The sequence below is a fragment of the Caretta caretta genome, chromosome 28, assembly GCF_965140235.1.
Source record: "Caretta caretta isolate rCarCar2 chromosome 28, rCarCar1.hap1, whole genome shotgun sequence".
Lineage (NCBI taxonomy): Eukaryota > Metazoa > Chordata > Testudines > Cheloniidae > Caretta > Caretta caretta.
Genome location: NC_134233.1, coordinates 16,047,510 through 16,072,472, shown reverse-complemented (window position 1 = coordinate 16,072,472; position 24,963 = coordinate 16,047,510). Strand labels below are relative to the sequence as shown.

The 24,963-nt window shown below is 47.7% G+C and overlaps 2 protein-coding genes and 1 non-coding gene across 4 annotated transcripts in view; 2 read left to right on the top strand and 1 right to left on the bottom strand.

Moving 5' to 3' along the window:
- The window catches only part of LOC142068369 (uncharacterized), a 295,529-nt gene that overhangs the window by 207,847 nt on the left and 62,719 nt on the right, over positions 1-24,963 (top strand). Inside the window, 1 exon segment of the mRNA XM_075123886.1 lies at positions 4,434-4,547. Coding sequence (XP_074979987.1) covers positions 4,434-4,547 — 114 coding nt within the window.
- TRNAG-UCC (transfer RNA glycine (anticodon UCC)) lies at positions 1,170-1,241 on the top strand. Its single transcript has one exon. It is a non-coding gene; the product is annotated as a tRNA-Gly (tRNA).
- LOC125628598 (uncharacterized) overlaps positions 9,153-24,963 on the bottom strand; it is a 28,188-nt gene continuing 12,377 nt past the window's right edge. For both annotated transcript variants that reach the window (XM_075123924.1, XM_075123925.1), the window contains 4 exons: positions 15,456-15,569; positions 14,506-15,093; positions 12,808-12,921; positions 9,153-12,246 (listed from right to left, as the gene is read on the bottom strand). In XM_075123924.1, the coding sequence (XP_074980025.1) occupies positions 11,666-12,246; positions 12,808-12,921; positions 14,506-15,093; positions 15,456-15,569 (1,397 nt within the window). In that variant the 3' untranslated portion in view covers positions 9,153-11,665. The remainder of the gene's footprint in view (positions 12,247-12,807; positions 12,922-14,505; positions 15,094-15,455; positions 15,570-24,963) is intronic.

Genomic DNA, 24,963 nt, shown 5'->3' with positions numbered 1-24,963 from the left:
AGGGGAGCATTTGGAACTGGATTGGGGCCACCAGCCTTTCATAAGAGAGGGCTCAGGTTTAGACCACAATCCTTCAGTCCTAGGGTCACCATCGGTAAAATTGTGTCAGCCTTGTAGTTAGGGTGACCAGACAGCAAGTCGGGACTGTCCCTATAAAATTGGGAGATCGGGTCACCCTACTTGTAATTCACCAAGGGGGAAACTAAGCAGCTCTTCAAATCCAGGAGAGGGGCGATCAATCCCTTGTCAGAGTTAATGCACGAAGAGGAATCCTGTCGTTACATTCCTGGTGTCCTGGCACCATCGTGTGGCCATTTCCTTTCCCTCCTTTTGGTGAAAAGTTTTGCACAGAAACTTGATTTCCTCAGGAGAGCCCCAGGACAGTGGGCTGCCTCCATGTACCACACACCCGCTAGAAAGTAGGGTGACCGGATGGCCCGATTTTACAGGACAGTCCTGATTTCGGGGCCTTTTTCTTATATGGGGGGAGGTATTTTTTCATGCTTTGTATGTATAAAAAGATCTTCTACACTTTCCACAGTACGCATCCGATGAAGTGAGCTGTGGCTCACGAAAGCTCATGCTCAGATAAATGGGTTCGTCTCTAAGGTGCCACGAGTCCTCCTTTTCTTTTTGCGGATACAGACTAACACGGCTGCTCCTCTGAAACCTTTCTTATATAGGCTCCTATTACCCCCCACCCCCTGTCCCAGTTTTTCACACTTGCTGTCTGGTCACCCCGCTAGCAAGTGACGGACAAACACGTGTCGTGGAGACGAGGTGGCCGTCCCGGTTAGAAATCATCTCTCTTCTTCAGCTCAGTGGCAGCCTGCATCGTCCCCGATCCCGGCAGAGCCCCAGGCCTGGAATGAGCAACGCACCCCTCTGGAGGTAGCAGGAACGAACGGAAACATTTGCTTTAAAAGGCGCTGGCTCCTTCCTTCTCAGGTAAGATTTGTCATATGGGAATTTATCTCCACGCCCATGTCCCTTCTCCCAGACGAGGGATGGGCGTGGGGCCCCCTCCCCATCTTTCAGTCACTGTGGGAACCTGTCTGCTCAGGACTGACAGGTGGCTGCCTGTCCATCCATCCTGCTCAGTACATTTGCCGGCGTGAGTCATTTTGCTAGTACATGTGACACCTGGGAGAACAGTTTTTTGGCCAGAGGCATTGGTGGTATAGTGGTGAGCATAGCTGCCTTCCAAGCAGTTGACCCGGGTTCGATTCCCGGCCAATGCAGGGGTGTGTTATGGGTTTAACGTCAGTCACGTTGGGCGCTAATCGCATTCTCCACGCAATCGGCAGAGAATTTCTGGGCTCGTCTCCGCCGGCAACGCTAAAGTGGCTCCCAGCGCTGGTGCCCTGTCCACACTAGCTCTTTACAGCGGTGAAACTTGCGGCACTGGGGGGGGGGTTGGGTTTCCACACCCCCGAGCGAGACGGTTGCTGCAAGACCCTGTAAATGGCCAGGGGAGACGAGCCCTAAGCCCCACATGCTAGCACGTCCTTACAGACCCAGCGGCGGGATGCAAGGGGCAGGACTGGATAGGGAGGGGTAGGCGTCTTCCTTGTGCAGTATGAGAGAGTCAGAAACTGGGGGAACATGCATCTGTATCTCCTTCTCTTCGGCGTTTTAATTCCTGCTGGCGGAGGGGTTTGCATCCGGCTCGGGCACGGTGGGGAGAAAGCGGAAATATAACGTTTTCTGTCCGCTTTTGCGGCTGCAGATTCTCACGGGTTACAGAAATAAGGAGGTGAACAAAAGGGAGAGGGGCATAAAGGGAAATATGAACCCAAAAGGGCCATGCAATTATGCAAGCAGAAGATCGTGGGTAAGCCAAGCCCTTCAAAATAATAACCGTTAATCAGAAAAAGGGCGGCGAGAAGAGCTCAGGGCTGTTGAGATCCCACTGATGTTTGAACTCCGCTTGCTAGAATAGACCCTCATGCTGCAGCCTATAGGGAATTGCTCGACGGCGGAGAGCCCCAGAGCAGACGTATGGCGGCTCTCACGCTCCAGTTCCTTGCTCTAGATTTGGAGGAATACGGGTGAAACTAGCTGATAACAATCCCATGGCACAGGGCACACGCGGAGAGAGGCGGCTGGGCCCTGTTAACACGGGCAGGGGCTGACACAGCCCAGGGATTAATTTGTAATGAAAGAGGGGCCCGCTCCCTGAATGCCCCGTGGCACAGGAACGTGGCCAAATCTCCCTCCACGGGGGGTTTCCCAGCCCAGAGCTGGATTCCCCGCATGTCCCAAACACCCTGAGTGGGGCAGGGCAGGGCCAGGCCCGGCCCCGTTGCAGCGCGGAGGGGGCGGGGACACGCGTGGGGCGGACACGTGGGGAGGGGCCCGGACCCCGGCTCGGCTGCAGAGCTCGGAGCCCCGGCTGGGCCCGGGAGCGAGGGAATGGGGGCAGTCAGGGGAGGAGGGGGGTGTATCTCAGGGTCAGAGCCTGGCTGTGGGGTGGGGGGAAAGGCTGGTGCTGGGGGTCGTGGGGGTACTGGGGGTTAGGAGCTGGTTAGAACTGGGAGTTTGGGGGTGTCAGTGGGGGGGTAAAGCTGGGGGTTTGCGGGGTGTCTGCAGGGAGGGAAGATCTAAAGATTTGGGGATGTCAATGGTGGGGGCAGAGCTGGGAGTTTGGGGGTGCCAGTGGGGGGCGAGCAAAGCCGGGAGTTTGGGGGTGCACAGGGAATATTGGGAGCTTGGGGGGTTGGGCTGCACCCCGTCACCTCTCCCAGGGGCCCTGTGTTTTCTCTGGGAAACCTGCTCCCCGTTTCACCAGCCCCTCAGAGCTTCCTGGCTGAGGCTGAACGAGGAAAAAAGCCCCAGGGACTCTCCTCGGGCGTCTGCAGGGCAGGACGGGCCCTGAAATCGGGCTGTTGTGAGGCCGTTTGCAGCGGTTTGTAAACCCCCCCGCTTCTTCCAGGAGGCCCCCCCCCCCCCCCCGAGAGCGTCGGGCCCCTCTGGGAAAAGAGAGAGAAGCAGCCGAAGCCGAGGAGCAGCAACAAAGCCAGGAGCTGCTGGTAGGTGCCCAGGGCCCAGGTTCGCCAGGGATCCCGGTGCCCCGAGTGACGGCGAATGCAGACTTCAGGAGACGGAGAATCCTCCACTTCCCTTGATAATAATCCCTTTTCCAGAGGAATTAGTCTGTTGCTTCTGAGTTATAATATCTAATTCCCTAAGCTCGTCCGAGGTACTTCAGGGACTAACTGAGGCAATCTCAGCCCCATTAGCAATTATCTTTGAGAACTTTTGGAGGACAGGTGAGATCCCAGAGGACTGGTGAAGGACAAATACCGAACCTGTCTTTAAAAAGGGGAGCAAAGAGGACCTGTGAAATTGCAGATCTGGCAGCCTTACTTTGAGAGTTGGAAAGATACTGGAACATATTCTTAAACACTCAGTTGGGTCAGCACCTGGAGGATAAGAGCATTATGAGGAATAGTCAGCATGGATTTGCCAGGAACAAATCCTGCCAAACCAGCCTAATTTCCTTCTTTGGCAGGGTTACTGGCCTAGGGTATTACAGGGAAGCAGCAGATTTGCTGCATCATGATTTTAGTACATCCTTTGGCACAGGCCCACCTGCCATTCTCCTAGGGAAGCGGTGTCAAGAAGAAATTCATTATAAAGAGGGGTACCAAAGACTGCACTGTATTTTAAAGTGCAGCAAGGGAGAGTTAAGTTAGATATTAGGGGGGGAATTGGGACTACCACAGTAGTTACACTCTGGAATAGGATTCCAAGGGAGGTTGTGGAATCCACACCGCGGGAAGTTTTTAAGAACAGTTTAGACAAATACCTCTCAGGGATGGTCTAGGTTTCCTTGTTCCTGCCTCAGTCCATGGGCTGGATTAAATGACCTCTTGGCATCCCTTCCAGCCCCACATTTCTGTGGCTCTATCATTCTATAACCTTCCCCATGCACTGGGGGATCTTTATGCTCTTTTCCATTACAGCCGACTCTTTCTATTCCCTAACTTCTCAAAATGTGGTTTCCTGATCCCTAACACCCCTGACATACTGCACTCAGTGATAACCCCTCTTCTTCCTATTCCTTACCATACTGAGCCCAGCCCCCCAGCCCGAGTTCTCCCTATGACGGTCTCAATACCTTTGGGGGTCTCTGCAGGTAAAAATCAGTTCCAAGGTGACCGTCCCTTGTCTTTTTGTGATATGGAGTTACTTTCTCTGGGTTTAAGGAGCCCCTTTGATGAGGAGTGTCTGGCTGTGTGAGCACCAGCAGAAAAATAGAGAATTAATCCCCTTTTAAGCAGAGTGTCTGGCACCTTTGAGCACCTGGAGAGCTAGCTCCAGAATTTCTGTGCTTTAAAATGAGCAGGGGTTAAAAAAAAGGTCGTGTTCTTTGTGAGAAATGTGCCATGAATTCACCTGATCTCACTTGTTTTCTTTCATCCGAGCAGGGTTTCCAGTTCCCAGACCCGCTCTCATGTCCCAGCTGGAAGGAGGGGAAGAGCTGTGGGTCTCAGATCTCCAGGGCTCGGAGGAAAGAGAGATCCTGAGAGGAACCTGCCCAGGTGAGGAATCACTGGACCAACTCAAATAGTGCCTTTGCCTGAGCTGGGATTCCCTACCAAGACCTTGTGAGCTCTTTGTGTTCAGGATTGGCCACCAGCAGGTGTTGTATCCTCAGGGCAGATACTGCTTATGGCTTCCTACCCCTCCTGGCTGACCCCTGCCAATAGCTCACTTCCTAATCTCCCTTCATCCTGAGCACGGGGATGGGATGTGGAGATAGAATTGATCCCCTCCTCACGGTTGTGCAGAGGGGTCAGAGTTCCGGCAGCTTGATGGAAACGGTCTGGAAATGGTTCCCAAACAGCACTGTTTTTCATTTACATTATATAAGTAAAACTAGCGACCGCCTTCAAATTTACTAAACCTATCACATTATCCCACACTCCTAAATAACAAAAATTTTAACCAATTACACACTGTCCTTCTTCCTTCCTGTAAATGGTGGATTCTCTATAACTTGAAGTCTTTAAATCAAGGCTTGAGGACTTCAGTAACTCAGCCAGAGGTTATGGGCCTATTTCAGAAGTGGATGGGTGAGGTTCGGTGGCCTGCGATGTGCAGGTCAGACTAGATAAACAGGATGGTATCTTCTGGCCTTAAAGCAAATGATTCTATGAGAAGCTTGAAAGCTTGTGTCCTGTACCAACAGAAGTTAGTCCAATGAAACATATTACCTCATCTACCTTCTCTGTCTATTGGTTGAACACACAGTTATTAAATAAGGTCAGGGTAGTGAATCAATGAGTTAACAATGATATTGGATTGGAATCCAGTCAAATCATCATAGTCCTAAAACAGAAAATCCACCCTTATAAATCCTAAAAAATAGATTCTGAGAGGCAGCTGTTCATTTAATTATAAATCCCAATCAGAGAGATTCACCCGGGCAGTGCAATCCACGCTAAGGTAGTTGAATATTTCAGTGCTGGAACCAAATTATTCACGTTTAAGCTACAACCTCAAAGCCAATTAAATCTTCCTCCTTAGATTTCCTATGGGCTAAATCCTTCTCCTTCCTCCTCCAACACAGAACCAGACATTACTGGGGCTTTAATAAGTAGAAATTTAACAGCTTGTCACTGAATAGTTTACAGTTAACAGTTTAGTTTCTTCAGACTTCCCAGAATGGGGAGGACACATTCAAGCAGAGTTTAAGGGACATTTAGATTTGGAGACGTTTTCTATCTGGTGCGTTCCCTGTGCGGATTCCACAGGTGATCAACACTGGTGCGCACACACTGAGCCAGTCACACCCTACTATGATAGGAAAGCCAGGACATCTACCAGTCCATAAAAGGAAAGACAGACAATGGGACAAGGAACGCTGAAATGACGAGGGGTTGGAGGTCTCCAGCTCTCGGAGTGTTCGTACTCACGTACAGTAGGAGCAGCAGCTGTAGTCAAGAAACCAAGTGATTGGGCAGCTGGGCCAGCACTCCCCACTGCTGGGTTTTCTCAAGTACAGGGAGATGGAAAAGGCTGCCAGAGCCTGTCACTGATGACATGACTTCCTTCCCCAGAGGGGATCAATCTTTCTTAGAGAACTTGTCGACTGGAAAGGTGAAAGAGTTCAGCCTGTATCGTGGTCTTTATGGTTGACAATTCCAGCTTACTCCACTTTATGGGGCGTCCCCTGAGATCTCTGGGCAAATCAGGGTGAAGTATGCCTGGGATACCGACAACATGAGCCAATCTTTGAATTAACATCATTTTGGAAAATTCTTCCCTAATCCAGCAGTTTTCTTAAAGTATCTGTTCATGAAAACCACATTCAGGGTAGATGTGTGAACCCCAAAGATAAAAATGAAAGAAAACTAAGGCCAGTTTTGAGGACGTCTCCACAGCCTGGCCTAATGGTTCAACGGCTGTGCTTTAATATCTGGCCTTTTCAAAAGGAAAGCGGTCTGACTACCCATAAAAATAACTGGTTGCAGTTGTTTTTAACAAAAAGAACAAAACAAAAAACCTAGTAACGGCCTCACGCGTCCATCATCTTTCTTATAAATATATATGGACATCTCATCACAGAAGTCATGTCTTTCCTTTGCTAAGAAGAACTAGGGGAACTCAGTAACCCGTACACTCTACCTGGGTAAAAGGTCACACAACTCTCTCCTTGCGGCGTGGTCCTCTTAACAAAAATTGACTTTAAAAGCTTGTCAGAATAAATTCCGTTTGAAATGGAAATAATTAAAGTCTATACTGATCTGTATTCTCATACACATTATTAATCTCAGATATTCCATCGCCTCAACCCTTGGAGTACGGTTTTATTTCAGAATTCCGTAGTCAGAAGAGGGTAAATACCTCAAATAAGCTTTTAAGGATTAGCTACTGTTTCCTACATTACTAATGAAAAGAGACACAAAATCAGAAATATACTGGAAAGAAGAAAGTTATCACATAATTAGTCTCTTGTTCATTAACAAATAATGAACTTCATTGTCACTGGTAACAATAACGTAGTCAAAGATGACAAAATCTTATATGTTACTTTCTTTTAATTCCAATTAACACCCATTTCCAACACGTGAACCCTTCTGTAAACTTGTGGTTTACACCCACATAGGGGCCTTCGATTTTTGGAAGTTAATTGATCTCTGGCTTTTCTGCCTTAAGCGTGGGTGGAAGGGGTCTCACACTGTGTGGGAAGGCTTGCAACTTGAGAAGAAACATCTCTATTCTATTTTCACACTTTTAATCATTCTAAGTAGCCAGAGATGGAGAAGTGATGCAAATAAAACACAAGACCAAAACTAGGGCACTAAAGCATAGAACCAGGACTCTATGTTCACATATCCTGCAGTCTGAAAGTGGAGCTTGAGACAGTCATTCCCTAATGGGTGACCATCACTCATTCTCTAATGGGTGACCATCACTCATTCTCTAATGGGTGACCATCACTCATTCTCTAATGGGTGACCATTACTTTCACAGAAGAAAAGTCCTTATTGTCCAACAGTGCAGCCAGACTGGGATCCAGGAGGAAGAAATGTCCTCAGAAAAAGGGTTGATGCTTCACTTTGCCTCTTGAAACTTTGGATTCAAACGGTAAAGGACAATTGCTCTCAATCTAACCATGGCATCTTTGGGACTCTAATCAATGCCACTGAACTAGGGAGTTGTGTTCTAAACACAGTTTTACTTGGACCACAGCTCACCACAGCTTTCACCTCTGCAGTGAAAACCCACTACTGGATGCCTGCTGTCTTTACGTGCGTTCTTGCCAAATCCTTGGTCGTGATGGGGGCAAATTGACATTTCTCTGGAGAAGAATCCTTTACCAAACCATCCAAAATCTCAGAAGTGCCGGCGAGGAATGGCATCCCCAAACATGCCCAGTTTATTTCTTTAATCTGATGGAACAGGTCTAAATTAGAAACTAAATATACGTCTGGATGAGAATCACTATACGGTACAAGAAGTGACTTTTTTCAATTCAGAAAGAGTAAACTTCTGTCGCTGTCCCCACATTAAACATTGATTTTATTTTATACACATTGGAAGCATTACAACGGGCGAGTTCAAAAACAACAACAAACCACTTCTATTTCCTCCACATCTGCATCGCTAGAGACAGTACTTCAAAACATTAGGATTAGCTAGGAGACATCTTCAGGAGTAACCACCTCTAAGGCCTGGGTCACAACTGTTTTGAGAAACAAATGCATGCACATTTTGCCTAGTTCCAAGCAATTTACTTTGGAACCCTCTCCCCAGATTATTTGAAATAATTTCTGATTTAAATAATTGAACAAAACTGGGATTATATCCAGTGATGAAAGTTAGTGGCACAGTTTGGGGTGTCCTGTTGTTCACCATTTGAAACAGGAGGAGACGTAAAACTGTGACTGTTTCCTCGACAGCACATCCCATAATGGAGAATAGTCTCTCCGGTTGACTGAGCTGCATTTGAACATTCCCCATCACGGAGGGGTGAGGGGAAACCATAAATAAAGGAAGAAATTACCATTGATGCAAATGGTCATTTGTCTCGAAGTCCCCAATAAATCTGAACTACATTCTGCCAACGAAAACTAATATCCACATTGTGTGACCAAACAGCCTTCAGGAAAGAGAGAAAAATCTACATCTCAGAGAGGTATAAAACATTTTCTGTTGCAGACAGGATGAGATTCTAGAACAGGTTATATCGGATGACTCAGAATCAGGACCACCGATTTTCCCATAGCATTGTCTTTGGATCCACTGAAACATGCTTCTCGCCGCGCTGTCTCATTATTATTGAGTTGCGTTATTTGCAAAAGTTTTAGCATCATGATAATGGTTTGTCTAGACTAGGAAATGTAGAATAGATTAGGACAGGTCAAGAGAAAATATATGAGCTAACCCAGACTTGTCTACTGGGCCATGTCAGTATAGAAAACACAGCTGTGATTTTACATCTGGAGAGCTCACTGGAGCTAGCAAACCACAAAAACATGCTAATGGAGAAAAAGCCAAGGTAGATTTTACCACAATCTGACCAACTGATGTCATCTGTATTTCACCAACCTGGGGCTGATGTGCATTCCTAGTAAGGTTTCAGAGTAGCAGCCGTGTTAATCTGTATCCGCAAAAAGAACAGGAGGACTTGTGGCACCTTAGAGAAAAAACAAATTTATTCGAGCATAAGCTTTCATGAGCTACAGCCCACTTCATTGGATGCATAGAATGGAACATCTAGTAAGAAAATTTTATATATACACACACATACAGAAAACATGAAAAGATGGAGTAAGAGGCTAATTAATTAAGATGAACTATTATTAGCAGGAGAAAAAAACTTTTGTACTGATAATCAAGATGGCCCATTTAGACAGTGGACAAGAAGGTGTGAGGATACTTAACTTAGGGAGATAGATTCAATATGTGTAATGACCCAGCCACTCCCAGGCTCTATTCAAACCCAAGTTAATGGTATCTAGTTTGCATATTAATTCAAGTTTAGCAGTTTCTCCTTGGAGTCTGTTTCTGAAGCTTTTCTGTTGCAAAATTGCCACCTTTAAATCTGTTACTGAGTGGCTGGAGAGGCTGAAGTGTTCTCCTACTGGTTTTTGAAGTTATGATTCCTGATGTCAGATTTGTGTCCATTTATTCTTTTGCAAAGAGACTGTCTGGTTTGGCCAATGCACATGGTGGAGGGGCATTGCTGGCACATATCACATTGGTGGATGTGCAGGTGAACGAGCCCCTGATGGCGTGGCTAATCTGATTAGGTCCTGTGATGGTGTCACTTGAATAAATATGTGGACAGAGTTGGCATCGGGCTTTGTTTCAATGATAGGTTCCTGAATTAGCCATTTTGTTGTGTGGTGTGTAGTTGCTGGAGAGTATTTGCTTCAGGTTGGGGGGCTCTCTGTAAGTGAGGACTGGTCTGTCTCCAAAGATCTGTGAGAGCGATGGGTTGTCCTTCAGGATAGGTTGTAGATCCTTGATGATGAGCTGGAGAGGTTTTAGTCGGGGGCTGAAGGTGACGGCTAGTGGCGTTCTGTTATTTTCTTTGTTGGGCCTGTCCTGTAGTAGGTGACTTCTGGGTACTCTTCTGCCTCTGTCCATCTGTTTCTTCACTTCAGCAGGTGGGTACTGTAGTTGTAAGAATGCTTGACAGAGATCTTGTAGGTGTTTGTCTCTGTCTGAGGGGTTGGAGCAAATGCGGTTGTATCGCAGAGCTTGGCTGTAGACGATGGATCGTGTGGTGTGGTCTGGGTGAAAGCTGGAGGCATGTAGGTAGGAATAGCGGTCAGTAGGTTTCCGGTATAGGGTGGTGTTTATGTGGCCATTGTTTATTAGCACTGTAGTGTCCAGGAAGTGGATCTCTTGTGTGGACTGGTCCAGGCTGAGGCTGATGGTGGGATAGAAATTGTTGAAATCATGGTGGAATTCCTCAAGGGCTTCTTTTCCATGGGTCCAGATGATGAAGATGTCATCAATATAGCGCAAGTAGAGTAGGGGCGTTAGGGGACGAGAGCTGAGGAAGCGTTGTTCTAAATCAGCCATAAAAATGTTGGCATACTGTGGGGCCATGCGGGTACCCATAGCAGTGCCGCTGATCTGAAGGTATACATTGTCCCCAAATGTGAAATAGTTCTGGGTAAGGACAAAGTCACAAAGTTCAGCCACCAGGTTAGCCGTGACATTATTGGGGATAGTGTTCTTGACGGCTTGTAGTCCATCTTTGTGTGCGATGTTGGTGTAGAGGGCTTCTACATCCATAGTAGCCAGGATGGTGTTATCAGGAAGATCACCAATGGATTGAAGTTTCCTCAGGAAGTCAGTGGTGTCTCGAAGGTAGCTGGGAGTGCTGGTAGCGTAGGGCCTGAGGAGGGAGTCTACATAGCCAGACAATCCTGCTGTCAGGGTGCCAATGCCTGAGATGATGGGGTGCCCAGGATTTCCAGGTTTATGGATCTTGGGTAGCAGATAGAAGACCCCAGGTCGGGGTTCTAGGCATGTATCTGCACAGATCTGTTCCTGTGCTTTTTCAGGGAGTTTCTTGAGCAGATGGTGTCATTTCTTTTGGTAACCCTCAGTGGGATCAGAGGGCAATGGCCTGTAGAAAGTGGTGTTGGAGAACTGCCGAGCAGCCTCTTGTTCATATTCCAACTTATTCATGATGACGAGAGCACCTCCTTTGTCAGCCTCTTTGATTATGATGTCAGAGTTGTTCCTGAGGCTGTGGATGGCGTTGTGTTCAGCACCCTAGTAAGAGGGACTCATATGCCTCTGACTCACAGAACAAAGAAGTTGATAGAAAGGGTCTTTGGAGATTTACTCCAAAGAAGGGCAAGCTGCAAAAAGCAAAATTGGACCACTCACCTGGGGGAGCTGAGAGACCACAACATTTGTAGTTAGCCCTCGACAAAGTACTTATGATGTTTACTCCCTTGTGGCTTCTTTCATGATAAATAAGGTGTGACCTCTGATGGAAGCTTTTCCGGCACTCAGAGCCTCTATCCTACATGGACCATCTTTTATCTCCTAAGGTCTGAGTGGTAAATGAAAGCTTTCCCGCACTCACAACATTCATAGGGTCTTCTCTCTCCTTTCTGGATTCTCTGACGATCAATAAGGGCTGATCAAACAGAAAGAAGTTTATTCTATCATCCCAGCATTCCTAGGGCTCCTGGCAAGCATGGGTTCTTTGATGTCTAATAAGGTAGGAGTGCCGAGTGAAGGTTTTCCCACACTCACAGCATCCATAGGGACTTGAGCCTCCATGGGTTATCTGGTGTGTAATAAGATGTGAGCGCCGAGTGAAGGTTTTCCCGCACTCACAGCATCCATAGGGTCTCTCTCCGGTGTGGATTCTCCGATGTCTAAGAAGATGTGAGTGTCGAATGAAGGTTTTCCCGCACTCGCAGCATGCATAAGGTCTCTCTCCTGTGTGGATCCTCTGATGTTCAATGATGTGGGAGCGCCAAAGGAAGGTTTTTCCACACTCAGGGCACATGTTTTCTCTCTCTCCCATGAGGATTCTCTTCTGGGCAGTGGTTTCCTTCAGGTCCTTGTGGTTTTCCTCACAGCTGTTGGATTTACCTACTTTCTCCCCTGGCTGGTTTCCCTGCTGCCTGTCTTCATGACTCCTGGACACGTACCCTTCAGTGCTTTGTGATAATGCCCCATTCATTTCCACATGCTCAGCATCTTTCTGATCTGGATTCTGCTCCGTCTTCTCACTCACCATCCCATCGTCTCCTGAGACAGAGAGAAACTTCAGAAGCAGGGATGGAAAAGGGGAGAGGAAACCAAAGGGAATGCTAGAGAGATGGGGGAAAATATCAGGAAATGAATGAATTCCCCCAAACTCTTTCCCATACGGGAGAGAGGAGGGGATCAACTCTATCTCCACACAAGGGGGGGAGGGATAGCTCAGTGGTTTGAGCATTGGCCTGCTAAACCCAGGGTTGTGAGTTCAATCCTTGAGGGGGCCATTTAGGGATCTGGGGCAAAAATTGGGGATTGGTCCTGCTTTGAGCAGGGGGGTTGGACTAGATGATCTCCTGAGGTCCCTTCCAACCCTGATATTCTATGATTTCTATCCCATCCCGATGCTCAGCATAAAGGGAGATTAGGAAGCGACCTATTGCAAAATGTTGATCAGGATGGGTAGGAAGCAATGAGCGGAATCTTCTCTGAGGATACGACACCTGCTGGGGGACAATCCTGAACTTCAAGAGCTCTCAAGGTCTTGGTAGGGAATCCCAGCTGTGTCCTTCAGGCACAGACTGTATTTGAGTTGGTCTAATGATTCCTCACCTGTGCAGCTTTCTCTCAGGATCTCTCTTTCCTCCGAGCCCTGGAAATCTGAGACCCACAGCTCTTCCCCTGGTTCCAGCTCGGCCATCACCTCAGGTTTGGAAAGTGGAAACCCTGCTCAGATGACAGAAAACAAGTAAAATCAGGTGAATTCATGGGATATTTGTCATAAAGAACATGGCTTTTTGCTTTTTTTTTTTAACCCCTGCTCATTTTAAAGCACAGAAATTCTGGAGCTAGCTCTCCAGGTGTTCAAAGGTACCAGACACTCTGCTTATAAGGGGATTAATTCTCCACCGCTCTGCTGGTGGACACACAGCCAGATACTCCTCATCGACAGGGCTCCTAAAACCTAGAGAAAGTAACTCCATATCACAAAAAGCCAAGGGCAAGTCACCTTGGAACTGCTTTTTACTGACAAAGACCCGCAAAGGGAATGAGATTGTCATACGGGAACTGGGACAGGGGAGCATTGGGTTTTGGGGCTTAGCATTGTAAGGAATGGAAAGGAGTGGGGAGATCACTGAGTGCAGTATGTCAGGAGTGTTAGGGATCAGGAAACCACATTTTGAGAAGTTAAGGAATATAGTGAGTCAGGTGTAATGGAAAGGAGCGTGAAAATCCCCCAGTGTATGGTGAAGGTTATAGAATGATAGAATCTATTATACAGAAACGTAGGGCTGAAAGGGACTTCAAGAGGCTATTTATTGAAGCCCATGCACTGAGGCAGGAACAAGTAATCCTAGACCATCCCTGAGAGGTATTTGTCTAAACTGTTCCTAAAAGTTTCCAATGGTGGGGGTTCCACAACCTCCCTTGGAATCCTATTCCAGGGATTAACTACACTGGTAGTCACAATTTTTTTCTTAATATCCAACCTAACTTGCCCTTGCTCCATATTTAAGATTGAGTCCGGTCTTTCAATCAGTTTTGTACCCACTTTATATTAATTTAATCTAGACCACTGGGACACGGGGCCAGAAAGGGTTAAGCAGCTCACAGGCTCATTGACCCAGATTCAACCTTTACAGACACGTTAGAAAAGTAAGTAAATGGTAATTAGGCCCATTCCATGTTAGATAGGCTAGAACTTTGAAATGCACACCTGTATTGTTAGAGAATGAGAGGTGATACTAATTTGATGAGTTTACTTGTATCTTAGATCAGTGCATACTGCTATTCCCAGGTGACTGGGGCAGGCATCGGACACCCCGCCACCGAAATGCCGCTGAGAAGTGGCAACACTTGTGGGCCGTTCTCCGGCGGCTGAGCTTGGCGGTGTCCTGCGGGTGCACAAAAATGCCCCGGCACCCGCGGGCACCACGTTGGGGACCACTGTCTTAGATGTTAGCCGTGTCAAGAGACAGTTCCTGTCTATTACTCTAGCGATTGATTCAGCGATCAAAAGGTAATATTAACATTTAGATTAATCTTGGGTGAAGTAATGTCGTTGTCTATATGTCTGTTTAAAGTCTGTGTCTTCGCTGTTCAAAAATAAGGAGTGAGCTCTGATGGCCGTTTCCCCCATACTCCGATCATCTATAGCCTGTCTATCCTGTGTGGGTCTCTAATATCTCCTAAGGTCTGAGCGGGAAATGACTGTTTTCCCGCACTCTCATTCATAGGGTCTCCACCCTTGGTGGATTCTCTAATGATTAATCAGGGCTTCTCTATCAGAAAATTTTTTTCCGTACTCACAGATTTCACAGGGCCTCGCACCGCGGTGGGTTCTCTGGTGTCTGATCAGGTGTGAGCCTCGCGTGAAGGTTTTCCCGCACTCAGGGCATGCGTAGGGGCGCTCGCCGGTGTGGATTCGCTGGTGTACAATAAGGTGTGAGCGCACAGCGAAGGTTTTCCCGCACTCGCAGCATTCATAGGGTCTCTCTCCGGTGTGGATTTTCTTATGTCTGATAAGGTGGGAGCTTCGAATGAAGGTTTTCCCGCACTCGCAGCATGCGTAGGGTCTTTCTCCCGTGTGGATTCTCTGGTGCATAATAAGGTGTGAGAGCCCAGGGAAGGTTTTCCCACACTCAGTGCATATATTTTTTCTCTTTCCCATGAGGATTCTCTGCTGGGCACTGCATTCCTTGAGGTCCTTGTGATTTTCCTCACAACCGATGGATTTACCCACTTTTCCCCCCGCCTGGTTTCCCTGCTGCCTTCCCTCATGACTCCCGGGCACGTTCCCGTTAGTTCTTTGTGATAATCCCCCGTGCAGTTCCACGTGCTCAGCATCTTCCTGCTCTGGATTCTGCCCCTTCTTCTCACGCACCGTCCCGTCGTCTCCTGAGACAGAGAGAGAAACCTCAGAGGCAGGGATGGAAACGGGGAGAGGAAGCCAAAGGAAGCACTGGAGAGATGGGGGGAAAGATCAGGAAAGGAATCCCCCAAATTCTTCCCCAGAGGGTAGAACGGAGGGAATCAACTCTGACTCCACATCCCATCCCACTGGTCAGGATAAAGGGAGATTAGGAATTGAGGTACCGCCACGTGTTGGTCAGGAGGGGTAGGAAGCCATGAGCGGTATCGGCCCTGAGGATACAACACCTGCTGGGGGACAATCCTGAACTCGAAGAGCTCTCAAGGTCTTGGTAGGGAATCCCAGCTCAGGCAAAGGCACTATTTGAGTTGGTCCAGTGATTCCTCACCTGGGCAGGTTCCTCTCAGGATCCCTCTTTCCTCAGAGCTCTGGAGATCTGAGATCCATAGCTCTTCCCCTTGTTTCAGCTGGGACATCACCTCAGGTTTGGAAACTGGAAACCCTGCTCAGATGAAAGAAAACAAGTGAGATCAGGTGAATTCACGGGACATTTCTCACAAAGAACACGACCTTTTTTAAACCCCTGCTCATTTTAAAGCACTGAAATTCTGGAGCTAGCTCTCCAGGTGCTCAAAGGTGCCAAACACTCCGGTTATAAGGGGATTAATTCTCTGCTGGTGCACACAAAGCCAGACACTCCTCATCAAAGGGGCTCCCCAAACTCAGAGAAGTAACTCCGAATTACAGAAAGCCCAGGGGAAGTCACCTTGGAACTGCTTCTTACCAACAGAGACCCTCCAAGGGAATGAGACAGTCACAGGGGAACTGGGACTGGTGAGCATGGGGTTGGGGGGCTCAGCGCAGAAAGGAATGGGAAGGAGTAGGGAGATCACTGAACGCAGCACATAACGGGTGCTAGGGATTAGGGAAGCACATTTTGAGAAATTAGTGAATATAGTGAGTCAGGAGTAATGGAAAGGAGCGTGAAAATCCCCTAGTGCATGGGCAATGTTATACAATGACAGAACCACAGAAATGTAGGGCTGGAAGGGACTTCAAGAGGTCATTTAATCCAGCCCGTGCACTGAGGCAGGAACAAGTGAACCTAGACCATCCCTGAGAAGTATTTGTCTTAGCTATTCTTAAATACTTCCAGAGACGGGGATTCCATTGCTTTCCTTGGAATCCTATTCCGGATCTTAACTACCCTGTGGTTACAATTTTCCCCCTAATATCTAACCTAACTCTGGCTTGCTGCAGATTAAAATTGAATATGGTCTTTCAACCAGTTTTGTACCCAACTTTATAATAATTTCATCTAGACCCCATGTCCCTAGTTTCCCTATGAGAATGGCATGTGGGTCTGTGTCAAAGGATGTACTAAAATTAAGCAAATCTGCTGCTTCCTTGTAATACCCTAAGCCAATAACCTTGTCAAGAAGGCAATTAGGTTGGTTTGGTATGATTTGTTCTTGACAAATCCATGCTGACTATTCCTCATAATGCTCTTATCCTCCAGATGCTGACCAACTGATTGTTTTCTAATATGATCAAGTATCTTTCCAACTCTCAAAGTTAGTCTGACTCATCTGTAATTCCTCAGGTCCTCTTTGTTCTCCTTTTTAAGGATAGGTACTGCGTGTGTACTTCATCTGTCCTACATGAGTTCTCAAAGATAATTGCTAATGTTTCTGAGATTGCCTCATCTAGTCCCTGAAGCACCTAGGACGAGCTTAGGCAATTAGATATTCTAACTCAGTAGCAACAGACTAATTCCTCTGGAAAAGGAGACTACGAGAAGTAATAATAAGACTGTGTGATATCAGGAGAGACTGCCTCAAAGATCCAAGGAGCCTGCAGAGAAGAGACTGTGGCTGCTGCAGATAGGAAGGGGGGAACGAGATCCTCCAATTCCCCAGAAGTTTCATTACCAACTTAGGACATCACCAAAAGCGAAGACGTCACCTTGTGACCGGGAGGAATGTCCGGCATCAGGATCGGTGGCTGGGGTCACAGTTTGTAGGGAATAGGGATGTGCGTGTGGTGGGGATAGGTAGTGCACAGTGGAGAGAGAAGAATGCGAATCATAATATTTTAAAATGTATAAAATGACGTGAAAATGGAGTCTGGTTAGAATGGAGTGTAGGCTCACCAGCAACGGGGACTGGCCAAGGATTTTTTCATAATAGGCTGCCATCCCCTGCAGGTCTAGATCCCCAAAGCACCCCTCTTCCCCCCACTAACCCCACCCGTCCCACTTACCAGGTGTCTCTTAGGACTCTCAAATCTTAAATTGACCCATCACTCTGGGGGGTGAAAAATCCACACCTCTGAGTGACATAATTAAGCTGACTTAAACCCAGTGTGGACTCCTCTAGATCAATGGAAGAATTCTTCCATCAACATAGCGAGCACCTCTTGGGGAGGTGGATTAACTACGGCGATGGGAGAATCCCTCCCATGACGCTAGTTAATGTCCACACCAAAGTGTTACTGCAGCATTTGAGGAGCAGACAAGCCCTTAGTCCTGTTTCCTCAAACGCCCTGTGGTGGAGTCGGAGCTGATCTGGAATAACAAGTGCTCTGCGTTCATTATCGCAGAGCTCCAGCTCTGTCACAGTGATCAATGGCTCCATGTCTAGTTGGCAGCCGGTATCAAGTGGAGTGCCCCAAGGGTCGGTCCTGGGGCCCGTTTTCTTCAATATCTTCATAAATGATCTGGAGGATGGTGTGGATTGCACCCTCAGCAAGTTTGCGGATGACACTAAACTGGGAGGAGAGGTAGATACGCTGGAGGGTAGGGATAGGATACAGAGGGACCTAGACAAATTGGAGGATTGGGCCAAAAGAAATCTGATGAGGTTCAATAAGGACAAGTGCAGAGTCCTGCACTTAGGATGGAAGAATCCCATGCACCGCTACAGACTAGGGACCGAATGGCTCGGCAGCAGTTCTGCAGAAAAGGACCTAGGGGTGACAGTGGACGAGAAGCTGGATATGAGTCAACAGTGTGCCCTTGTTGCCAAGAAGGCCAATGGCATTTTGGGATGTATAAGTAGGGGCATAGCCAGCAGATCGAAGGACGTGATCGTTCCCCTCTATTCAACACTGGTGAGGCCTCATCTGGAGTACTGTGTCCAGTTTTGGGCCCCACACTACAAGAAGGATGTGGAAAAATTGGAAAAAGTCCAGCGGAGGGCAACAAAAATGATGAGGGGACTGGAACACATGAGTTATGAGGAGAGGCTGAGGGAACTGGGATTGTTTAGTCTACGGAAGAGAAGAATGAGGGGGGATTTGATAGCTGCTTTCAACTACCTGAAAGGGGGTTCCAGAGAGGATGGATCTAGACTGATCTCAATGGTAGCAGATGACAGAACAAGGAGTAATGGTCTCAAGTTGCAGTGGGGGAGGTTTAGGTTGGATATTAGGAAAAACTTTTTCACTAGGAGGGTGGTGAAACACTGGAATGGGTTACCTAGGGAGGTGGTGGAATCTCCTTCCCTAGAAGTTTTTAAGGTCAGGCTTGACAAAGCCCTGGCTGGGATGATTTCATTGGGGATTGGTCCTGCTTTGAGCGGGCGTGGGACTAGATGACCTCCTGAGGTCCCTTCCAACCCTGATCTTCTATGATTCTATGGTTGAGCCCTACTTCCTGTTTAAAAGTTCACTATTCTAACAGCTCTGAAATGCAGAACCGTACTTGGATTGTCTTGGCATTTGCTACTCTCCGTGGGTGCGGTTAAATTTGGCATTATTTGAGCAAGGAGTTCCTGAGATTCCCTCCCCCAGACTCCCTCCAAAAAAGAATCTTTTTACAAAATCCCCACGCACTCACAACATTTTGCACCCGTGTAGGGATGAACGTGAGCGTCTAATTGTGCCCGAAGGATCTCAGTCACTTGGTATTTAGGTCGGCTAGTACCTGGCATCACTGCCTCCCTCAGGAGGCAGTACTGAAAAAGTGAACTGTAACAATTGCAGCTTCAGATCAGCAGGAGCCAAACCGATGAATCAAAGAGACTGAAATGCACACGTGCAGGAAGACTAAGGCTCTGTTAACAGCAGAGGGTTTCTTGCAATCAGCTCGCACATTAGCTGGCTATCTCCAGGGGACGAGCTGGGGCCCTTGCCAAACCTGAGCTACATTTGAATTTGAGCCCGACCATTGACAGCTTTCAGACAATGTGTGTTGAGCTTTATTCTTGCATTTTATAGGGGGTCTAAGGTGTAACACAGCCAAGGCTCACCTGACAACTCAATCAGTTTCCTTTTCAGGAATCAGTCTGTCTAAGGAAGGACAGACACCATCGCACCGAAGGCAGACCTAATTTTATTTGCCTCTACCTACTAGTGTAAGATGTCTTTTAGGTTTTGCTGGCTACCACAGAGATTTCATACCCGACTTTGCCTCAGTCAGTCCTCCCTTGACTCCTGAGGGCATCCTGTGCCAAAAAATTATAAATTCTGTGCATAATATTTTAAAATTCTGCAAAATTCTTCAAATTTTATTTGTCAAATAAATACGGAGGCTCCAGCAGGGCATTGGGGAGCATAGGCCACTGGCTGCACAGAGGGGGGAGATCACTGTGCAACTCCCCCCACCTCCACCCCAGGACAGACTCAGCGGTGAGGCTGCACCCAACCCCGACACAGCGCAAGGACCGGGCTCTGCCCCAAAACACCCCAGGGCCCTGCCCCTCCATGCCAGGTGCACCAGGTGTGGGCAGACATGCTCAGTAAGGCAGGATCCAAGTGTGGAGGGGCTTAGTGTCAGGGGATCCAGGTGTGAGTTGAGAGGGTTTTGTGTGGGGCAATCTGGGTGCGGGTGGCTCAGTGGGGGATAAGGGTGCATGGGGGATCTGGATGCACAGGGACCTTTTGGAGGGTTCTGGGTGCAACAGTAATGGGACTCTACAGGGGGGTCCAGGTGAAGGTGGTTGGGGTTCAGAACGGGGGGAGGTCTGGGCATGGGGGGGGACAGAACTCAGCAGGCGGGTCTGGGTGTGTGGGGCTCAGTGGGGGGGTTCAGTGGGGTGGGGATCCAGGTGGAGCTGGTTGGGGCTCAGTAGGGTGGTGATCCAGCAGGTGCGGATGGCTCGTTGGGGTGGTCCAGGTGGAGGGGGAATGGGGCTCATTGGGGGGGTTCTGGGTGCATGGGGTGTGAGGCTCAGTGGGAGGTTCTAGGCATGAGGGGGTCTGGATGAATGGGGGGGGGTGGGCAGATGGGGAAGCAGCTCCCTGTACAGTGACCCCTCCCCCTGCAGCTGAGGAACGACGGATGCAGGAAGTGCACGGAGGAGGGGGAGTTTGCAGAGCTTCCTACAGCCAGAGGAGAAATATGGGGGTGGGTCTGACATGGCCCCGGTTGCTGTGCAGGGGAAGAGGAAGTCCCATCCCAGCCGGGACTAGCAGCTGAGCCCGGTACAGGGTAGGAGCCACCCCATCCAGGTCTTCCCCAGTCCTGCCTCTTACCCCACAGTGATTTACCCAGCTGCCGGCTGCCCTGGGCACCCAAAACATACTGCTGGGGGCGGGTTGCCTGACCGCTCTTGTGACTTCTCTTTGCTACCCTGTCAGAAAGTCATTTTTCTGTGGGGAAGCAAAGAAATCTGCGGGGACACAAATTCTGCGCGTGCGCAGTGGTGCAGAATTCCCCCAGGAGTATCGCTTGTCCCAGCTTCTCGGGAAGGGAGCGCAACCGTGCTGGACAGAAGAACATACAAAGGCAGTCACTGCTTTGAAACAAACTGGAGCCTTGGCTTCAGTTCTGGCACCACCTGACCAGACCCTACCCTTTCATGGGGAAGAGCGCTCTCTGCTAGTCTCTCTCAAGAAATCTATGGCAAAAGAAGGCTCATTGCTTTTGCCTCTAAAGTACTTTCACCCGTGGAACTCAAGTACTGTGTGTGTGTGACCGTAACTTGTTAGCCGCTTATTGGGCAATCAAACATTTCACCTTTTTAATTGGTCTCTCTCCCGTAATTTTACACACAACACACACACCTACTAACCCGCTCAGAAAGAAGAAAGTTAAGGACGGACAGGTCTCTAATGCTTGATTAGCTCACTTGTCACTGTTATTGCAGGATAAGGACATAGCTCTTCGCCCTTTGTCTGCACCTTCATCTCCCTTTTGCACTTTTGTATGACGTTACCCCTCACGAGCGTCCTATGACGACACCTCCCTTTTCTCTAGACCAGTTTTTCAAACCTTTACCTCCTTGCTCTGACACTTCTTCATTCCTGTGTATTTTCACAGGTGGATCAAGTTTCTACAAAGATGGGAAACCTTTTACTGGTTTCGGCCTCTACGTTCTTTCTCCATCCGATTCCTCTCTTTCTTTTTCATGTACACGCCACTCAGCCCAGTAGGTTGGCCTCACCGCTGTGGCATGTCCACTGGAATGTTTTGCCTGCTTTTTCTATCCAATTCGGGGTGGGTCTGCAATGGTCTTGCAGAATTTCTGCCTTTGGGGAAATGCTCACAATTTGTATCCTCCTATGGATTTCCTTTGGCTTATGCCTTACTACTTTCTTTCATGGCTTGCCTTGCATCCCCCCTTCCTTTGTTTGCAAGGTACAAAGCCAGAGTAAAACAGCTCGATTTCACCAGGAAAATTCTGTCGCTGATTCTCTTGTGAAACAAGGTGCTCCAGGGGGCAAGAAGTGGACATTTTCACACAAAATCATGAGCACCCCGATTCCCTCAGTGAATACTGCAGAAACTCTGGCTGTGTCAGCAGGCAGCAGCAGAGATAGGGACTGGCTTGCCAGCACTACGGAAGTTACTAGAGAAGTGATTAAACATACAGAAGAAAACGGAATTGTCACAAGAGTCATCTTTAAAACCTTAGGAGTCAAAATTGGCATTGGCAACAGGAAGTTGTTTGCTCATAGACCAGGGAATGAGGTACCAGTATGGGTGTTACCAGAACAAATATGAAAGGATTTAATATACTCAGTCCATGACATACTTTCAGGAGGGCATCAGGGAACAGACAAACTATGGAAAGATTAAAATCACTGGGCTGGTGGCCACAGATGAAAAAGGATATAAGAGAATATTGTGACAATTGCTTAATCTGTGCACAAAATAATCCAACAAGCAATAAAAAACAATGCTCCCCTTTGACCCCAGAGAAATTCAGGACCAGGGTCTAGTTTACAGATTTATTTTGTTGGTCTGTTACCCAAGACTAAAAAGGGAAGCAAATATTTGTTGGTTGCAGCAGATCCAGTCTCAAAATGGACTGACGCTTTCCCAATGCAAATCAACACAGCCTTAGCTATGGCATGTGGATTGGCAGAACAGATATTCTCCTGATGGGGTTTTCCAGCAAAACTGGAATCAGATCAAAGATCTCATTTTACAGAAACTGTCATGTAAAACTATTTGTTGGCATTAGGAATAAAACAAAAGTTCCCTATTCCTTATCACCCACAGTCCTCAGGGCAGATGGAAAGGAGGACTAGACTATCAAGAAAATCTGTGTCCGTAAATAGAACAGATTGGGATAGCTTAAGTCAATTAGTTCTGATGGCAACCAGAGCTACTCCAGCCCGTGCCAGAGACCCCACTCCCTTTGAAGTAATGACAGGGAGAGAAATAAAAATGCCACGACGCTTGTTGTGGGAAACGAGTCATGCACATGTTGAAGGGATTAAAATGGATGTTTTTATGAAAAGATTTCAGAGACACCTTGAACAAGTAAACCTGTGTGTAGCTCATGAATTGGGAAAGCCAAAGAAAAAGGCAAAGATGTATTTTGACAAGGGAATAAGAGAAAGTGATTGGAAAGTAGGAGAACTTTTGCCCTACGCGGTACCTGACCATAATGTGCGTCGTAAGGGGCTTGGCTACGACATTGTAGATACGTTCATCTGTGTATCAAATCCATGTTACTGGAAGTAGGTGTAAGCAGGGTCTGAATGAGCTCTCCCCTGAGAGACTGCAGGAGCAAACTGTATTTACAGGAACACACCTACTCTGCGCAGGTATCCAGCGGACAGGAGCTGTATGGCTCCAAGTGATCCACTCTGGCGGGTGTTGGGTTACAAATCACTTTAGTGCTGAATGCAGGGGTAGTGAACTGTTGTTATCAATGTTGTTGTCATCACTGTATGAATAAAGGGGAGCAAAACTGTGCTTACCCCCCTTTCTTACCCCGACTTCCCTCCTTTCATTAAACATTTCTTCTTTTCTACACTCAGACTGTGCTTGCGAGTGGGGAAGTATTACGTCTTGGAGGCACCCAGGGGGTGGTGTGTAATTTTCCCAGGTTACTGGGTGGGGGCTCGAGCCGGCTCTGTGTTGTATTGTTGAAAAGGAACCCCTAGATACTGAACCCAGCTCTGGTTGCATAAGATTTATCATGCTAATCAACTTAAGTTGTTTAAGGGAAAATCCCTTCCCTCTACAGAAAATTGACATCACATAAGATACCAGGTTGCTGATCCTGGTCCTGTGGGATTGCTTGGGGTTGGCAGGGAAATTAGGGTGACCAGATTTCCTGATTTTATAGGGACAGTCCCGATATCTGGGGCTTTTTCTTATATAGGCACCTATTACCCCCCACCCCCTGTCCCGATTTTTCACATTTGCTATCTCGTCACCCTACAAGGAATGCAAGAGAACAGCTCCACCTCCCTCTGGAATCATTAGTAGGGATCACACTTGGAAAAGAGACAGCTAAGGGGGGATATGATTGAGGTCTCTAAAATCATGACTGGTGTAGAGAAAATAGATAAGGAAGTGTTGTTTACTCCTTCTCATAACACAAGAACGAGGGGGTCACCCAATGAAATTAATAGGCAGCCGGTTTAAAACAAATAAAAAGAAGTATTTCTTCACACACTGCACAGTCAACCTGTGGAACTCCTTGCCAGAGGATGTTGTGAAGGCCAAGACCATAACAGGGTTCAAAAAAGAACTAGATAAATTCATGGAGGATAGGTCCCACAATGGCTATTAGCCAGGATGGGCAGGGAGGGTGTCCCTAGCCTCTGTTTGCCAGAAGCTGGGAATGAGCGACAGGGGATGGATCACTTGATGATTCCCTGTTCTGTTCATTCCTTCTGGGGCACCTGGCATTGGCCACTGTCGGAAGACACGATACTGGGCTAGATGGACCTTTGGTCTGACCCAGTCTGGCCGTTCTTATGTTCATAGGAGGTGATATTCTATTTCCAGTAAGATATGAGAATGCAAATCAAATACCTTTAGTAAACTGGAGACGGAATAGCTCCACCTCCTCTGAAATAGGATGGGGTTGTTTCAGAGCCATCGTACAGACACAGCATTATAAAGGTCGAGCGTTTGGATACATGAATAATCTTTCATTGTTAACTAAAGGTCTCATCCCTATGGACGCAGGACAGGTTTTCGTAATTGTAACAACAGACGAGGAGCCTCCAGAACGTGATACAGCATGGGATGAGCCACTCTGCTGGTCACAGTCACCTCAGGGAGTGGTAACCCTCATATTAGAAGAGCCTCTAACTACCACACTGCACACATGGAGGACATTCCCAGCAGAAGCTGGGACCCCAGTTCGTCGCCTTTAAGATGCCCTGAAGGCGTAACCTGGATCACCCAGTGGTTCACCTGCTACTTCAATACCTGGGACCTTGCTTAAGAATATCCACTTTGCACGCACACCTGTTGCGTTAAACCTGTCTCACTGGAATGTGGTTGGTCGTGCAAAGGGAACAAAAAGTTGTGTCTTACTGCAGTAATAGATAAATTAGCAACGTATCAGACAGACATTTGCCTCGCAACCTGGTATTTTTTGAACCAGGTGTCTCCAAGAGTTAGATGGAATTGTTGGTTCTATTTTGGGTTTGTCTGGATCAGGCTTGTCAACGCAGAACAGAGCGGATTTGGAACGCGAACC